General features: G+C 34.4%; 1 protein-coding gene across 7 annotated transcripts in view; it reads right to left on the bottom strand.

The window, feature by feature from the left end:
* Positions 1–2,328: 2,328 nt before the first annotated feature.
* Positions 2,329–6,121, bottom strand: part of obsl1b (obscurin like cytoskeletal adaptor 1b) — a 40,843-nt gene continuing 37,050 nt past the window's right edge. For all 7 annotated transcript variants that reach the window (XM_060876898.1, XM_060876900.1, XM_060876899.1 and 4 more), the window contains 2 exons: positions 4,660–4,930; positions 2,329–3,261 (listed from right to left, as the gene is read on the bottom strand). In XM_060876898.1, coding sequence (XP_060732881.1) covers positions 3,258–3,261; positions 4,660–4,930 — 275 coding nt within the window. In that variant the 3' untranslated portion in view covers positions 2,329–3,257. The remainder of the gene's footprint in view (positions 3,262–4,659; positions 4,931–6,121) is intronic.

The raw sequence follows: 6,121 nt of genomic DNA, 5'->3' as shown, positions 1-6,121 counted from the left end.
TGTAATTTTTTTTCACAAGCGCCTTTCATCGTTAACGCTTCAGATTTCACAAACTTTTCAAACTCCAATTCGGGTGCCTTAGTGTTGGACGCGCAGCTTTCTCTGCCTAGCAATGCCAATGAATGTGGACATGTCAAGATTACTTGAGAACTATAAGGTGGACTTTTTTGCAAGTGTTGATGCTGTGACATTTGGTGATCTGTTCAAAGGAGATAATCAATGATGATGATGATGATGATGGTGACAATGAGCTGTTTTTGTTTTGTTTTGTTTTTGTATTGCATTTTGTACAGGCATGATTATGGTAGAGCCATGCTAAATTTCTCTACTTATGACAATGAGTGTAGTGCTGCATCGAGAGAGAAAGAGATAGAAACTGGCCTAAAATTTTTGAGTCATGATTCATTTTGACAAACACAACTGGTTTCTTCTGTTGTCTGTGTTTGTTTGATCCTGGCCTCATATTTTCTTCTCGTTATTGAAAATTTCATCGGATGTCCAAATTAATCTAGATATTAATATATTTATTACGTCGTATTATTCCTTAGCCAAGCAGATCGGTACTAACTCTGGATAAGCAATAGTTCACATTTTAAGAGGACAAAGAAAAGAACTAGAAAATATTTTATCGGCTTAGACTCCAGCTGCAGCGGCCTTCTGATCTGCATTTTTCGTTTCTTTTTTCCTCTCTTTTAATATAAAAGGTTTTGTTCACTGGCAAGGATTTTCAGTCCTCTCTCAATGCATACGGTGTCGAAATGTAACCGAATCCCATATCTGACGTGGTACATTCCTAAAGGTCTCATCAATCTAATAGATCCCTCACACTAGTCTGAACCAGCTCTTATTTATTTTCCTATCTTACAGTATATAACAGGTCTTTGTGGTGTCCTCTTCACATAAAAAGTGTACGCTTTATTTTTCCTTTTATAACCCAGGAACGGTGGCTAACATAATCAAACACTTTCTTGATATCTCGGTAGCAATCCGTAATAGTTTTGCGCTTCTAAAACGCGTTGTTTGGTCTCTCACAGCTTGCACTGTCCTCTGGTACTGTCTGTTTAGGAGACATTGGTGTTCGGTGTTTTTTTTTTTCCGTAATGAGGTTGCAGTTTTTAAATGTAATAAGCAGCATCTGCTGATGCAGCATCCCAGTCGTAATAAGAAGATGGACAGTATATCTGACCCTGTGTGTAGAAAACAACTTGGACTACAGCTATGATTTTGAATCAACCGTCCTCAACCATCGTACGGTTGATCATCAGGGTATAACGCACGGTTTCCACCCCACATGCATAAAGTGGAGGGAAGAAGAATTCGAGGTGTAAAATCTGATCTAGATCTTTTCTAGATTGGCTCTGTAAAGAAATACTATATAGAAATAGTATATCAGTAGTCATCTTTCAACATTCTTAATAAGATTAACACTTAAGCCCAGCTTTTCAATATAATGTGATACCTGATCTTTTAGAAGCAATGGCTCCCCCTGGAGGTCAGTTATATGCAGTGTTTTTTGGATTTATCCTTACAGTTCTTTATATTGTAGGAGTCACTATGCAACCAAAACCATCCAAGCAGTCATTTGAGTCCAGTTAGCAACTGAACTAATGGTGCATTTTTTTTTTCTGCCCTCATTTTAATGTAAAATTAAAACTTTTTATTTCTTTTTTTTTTTTTTGGAAGAGATTGCATTTAAAAATTAACATAAAGTCAGGACTAGGTGCTAGATTCAGTTGTACTCAAAGTACTAAGTCATAATTCTTACTATTCACTCTGGTAGTAACTTCTGGATACATGATGAAGTCATGATTTCAGCCACAGTGCTGTTTTTTTTTTTTATTTTTTTTTTTTTTAGCCAATTCCTGGTCTGAGCTTCAGAGAAGTGTCTGTTTATTTTCACGTGCTCAACTACAAGAGTAACACGATGTATATAGTCATTTATTTAACACGTATACCCTCCGCCTTTTGCGTTTGTTATACTGTACTGCCCCTTCTGTACTACATTTAAACAAACACCACATTTGTCCCACACCTCTGTGTGTCTGCTAATTTGTCTTAGGTCAAACCAAATTCAGCATTAATGGGTAAAATTTTTTTTTTTTCCTCTCTCTCTTGTTTTGTGATTTGGAAATAGGAAAGCCAAGTTTAAATTAAGTCGGCTGTAACCTAGTCTTGAAACTTTTGTAATTATTAATTGTATTTTACTGTACTGAATGAGATATATCATAAATGAAACTGATGAAAAAATGATTGTGGGTTTTGTTGCGCGTGTAGCAGCGTGAGCCAAAAAAAACGGAAGATAAACACAACTAGAAGATCGATTTGGTAAAGATTAGTTTATTATTTATTTATATGTAAAGCGAAGAAACAAGGCCATTACTGACTTCAAGAAACTTTTTTTTAAATTATATGGATGATGTAACAGGTCATATTATTCAAGAAAACATTTCTATTCATCGGTACATGACATGGGTTTCATGTCTTGTCTGGTGAAAGTATTGATTTAGTAGGTGACTTGCTATGAATATACTAGCAATCAGTATTCAGCCTTTTGGCCCTGTTTTTTATTTCCACACCTGTGTAAACGTGTATCTCCTAATGTCGCTTTCATTTTATAACATTTATTTAGAAAAGGTATCTATACAAAGGACAATGTACATAAATGTAAAATAATTCAACAATTACTTCTCAATTCATTTTAATGTTAGCTACCAAGACAAAAAGGTTAGCAGTGTTCATTATTATCTCATTACAGCGTACACCAGGACTAATGAACCTTAGCATAAAACCAGGTGGTCGGTTGTTGGCGAAGTCTGTCGTCTTTTGTGCATCATGTCCAAGCAGGGCAAAATTTTGACACGCATCTTCTAGGGTGTCAACTGGATTATACGTCCCCTAACCTTAATAAAAGTGTCCTACGGTGTCATCATGCTCGTCAAACAATCCTACAGGTTTGGCCCTAAGCACGCTACAGCCATCATTCTAGATTATGTTCTGTCTGGAAATGAAAGACAAAAAAAAAATAAAAATTCGCAGTCTGTCCAACAACTGAGGATTTGGTTTAATGTTCATTTACATTCATCCTTGTGTGCAACAACTTGACACTGATATCGGTGGATGTTTATGTCCGAGTAATCGATCGTAAATTAGTGATGAATTTTCAACAAAAAAAAAAAAAAAGTAGTATTAAAGTTCTAATAGATCCATTTAAAAACTCCCTGCTTACGATTGTGGAAATCGTCCAATTCAGGCGAGGATTATCTGTAAAGGGGAGAAGACACATTATAAAAATCAATTTCATACAGATTCTGTATTGAATGATTCCACTTAACACCAGCCTGGCTGTACTTAAATGTATATCGAGTTATTAGAATAACTGCGCTCACCTTCCACTTTATTAGGAACGCCTGTATACATGCAGTTATCTAATCTCATCATCAGATTGAAGAGAAAGGGATCACTGTGACTTTGGCAGAATGTTGGTAATGGAAGGCCTGATTTAAATATTTCAGAAACCGCTGATCTTGGATTTTTACATTTAGAGCATTTGGCAGACAACCTTATTCATAGCTACTTTGCATTTTTATCTCATTTTATACAACTGAGCAATTAAGGGTTAAGGTGGACCTGGGATTCCAACTCGCAACCTTCTGATTGGTAGTCCAACACCTTGACCACTTAACTACCACATCCCACCCACAATGTTTACACAGAATGGTGTGAAAAACACAATACTGTATGAGTGACCGTTCTGTGGGTAGAAATACCTTGCTGATGAGTGAGGTACGTTTGTTCAGAGGTCAGATTGTTTAGTGCTATTCGATAGAATATAGTAACTTATAAACAACCCTTGTTGTGGATGGGGTTACAACAGAAGACACATCAGGTTTCACTCCTGTATGCCATAAATAAGAATCTGAGGTTATCCTTGGCATAGACTCGTTGAAGCTAGACAGCTGAAGAATGGAAAAGTGTTTTTAATTATCTACAACGTTCCATCTTTTCCCTCTGACGTCTCATCATGAACTGTTGTTTACTCGGTGCTTTTTATTTGGTTTTGTTTTGTTTTTCGCACCATTTTTTACACTCTTGTATGAGAAATTACCAGGAAATTAGCAGTTTCTGAAGTTCTCAAACCAGCCCTTCTGGTACCAAGCATCCACGTCACAGAGTCATAGAGGAGATAACATTTTTTTCTTCATGTTTATGTGAACAGTAACTGAAGCTCTTGACCCGTTTCTGCATGATTTTTGTTGCATAGTCTAGGCTGATTAAATAAACGCATGAATATGCAGTTGCTTAGGTGTTCCTAATCAAATGGCCATGAGTGTGTATGCCTGTATAAGATAATGTATCCAAATGGGCAACTTTTTGTAGCAGAAACTGCGGTGTTTCTCCACGATTCCACATTACATATATGTCATAGACCTAAAGTTTGGTACCAATTGCAACCTAGTGTATTGATGTGTAGTCAAATCTATTCGCTGTAAATTTAACATGTTTATTTAAAGACAAACAACAACAACAAAAAAATATTTCATTTTCACACAATTCATTCAATGGAGGCTGAAATTAGCATAAACCTTCCAGATCAAATTTTATAGTACTAAAGTCTTGATATGTGCTTTTTTTTCTTAAGATCTAACAAGCTGGACTTACTTTTTGACATACAGGTTTGCTGTGCTTTTGGCCTTTCCTGAATCAAACACCACAACACCATTTATGTCCTCTGACGTGTGCTTCAGGGTGAGCTTGTGAACCGTCCCCATTTTCTCCAGGAGGACTTTGGGCCCAGGTTTCAGCACGTCTCCATTCAGAGTCCATATGGGGGATTTCAGTAAAGGCACAGAGACCTCACACACGAAACACGCTTCCTCTGGAGCTGACACCTCCACATCCTGTAGCTCCCGCGTTATCAAGATCGGCTGGGCTGATGCAAGCACAAGCATGAATGCAAACGTTTATTATAATTTTCATTAAAGTTCAGTAGGCTTCAGTTTTATTTGATGGTTTTATTCATCCATTAATCGTCAATCACTTCATCACATTATAACTTCATTCATACATAAAATTGACAATGGTTTCACCAGCATTCTCTTGTCACATTTTCTTAATTTATGTATTTCATTCTCACTAAAAGATCATCATGATAGGCTTACTGTACAACTGTAGAGTTGCAAGCCTCATTCAGTTCTTCCAGCCCAACAATATTTAAAAATCCACACAAAGATACCTGAAACTAGCTCAAACAGTACAAGTGTATGACAGAACAGTGTAAAATAATATAGCTTATGTCTGTATAGTCATTGGTTTAAAAATAGGGTTGTTTTAGTTAACAAATGAAAAACAGTTCCCCTTACGTGAAGGTATGTTCTCACCTGAAACACTGTAGTATTTTACGTTATATTTTACACTTGTCTGCGTTAGCTGTTACAAACTGGTATATATAAATTAATAATTACTTTTTCTTCTCTAAGCCATACCATTTTGGTGTAAAAACTGTGATCATGGCAACCCATATGACATTCTTTCTGATGACAATGATGATTTAATAATAATAATAATAATAATAATAAGTATTATTATTAGTAGTAGTAGTAGGATTATAATAATTATGATGATGATGATGATGAGTATTATTATTATGATTATAATTATTATTATTATTATTATTATTATTATTATTATTATTATTATTATTAAATTGATCATAATTAACTAAGCTAAGTATTAGCAAAATTTGGGCTTGCTAAAAAAACATTGTTTAATTGTTTTCATCGCTTTATAATAATGTAATAAGTTAATAAAATTTAGCATGTATACATGAAATAGAAAATATTATATTTTTTTATTATAATATAATATATATATATATATATATATATATATATATATATATATATATATATATATATATATATATAGTTCTGTATTACAACAAAAATTAAAAAAAAATCTAAAAAACAAATGATTACAGTTCTTTGTGACAATTTTTTCCTTCTTTATTTTTTTGCTTGCTTGCCTCACAATATTTTCCATCACAATGCCTGCTGAAATTCAGTCTAAGTATTGTTTTACTACTTAATTAATTAATTGATTGGTTAATTAATTACTTACTTAA

The sequence above is a fragment of the Tachysurus vachellii genome, chromosome 8 (genome assembly GCF_030014155.1).
Source record: "Tachysurus vachellii isolate PV-2020 chromosome 8, HZAU_Pvac_v1, whole genome shotgun sequence".
NCBI classification, from domain to species: domain Eukaryota; kingdom Metazoa; phylum Chordata; class Actinopteri; order Siluriformes; family Bagridae; genus Tachysurus; species Tachysurus vachellii.
Note: the sequence above shows the minus strand (reverse complement) of the source record. Positions and strands in the feature narration are given on the sequence as shown.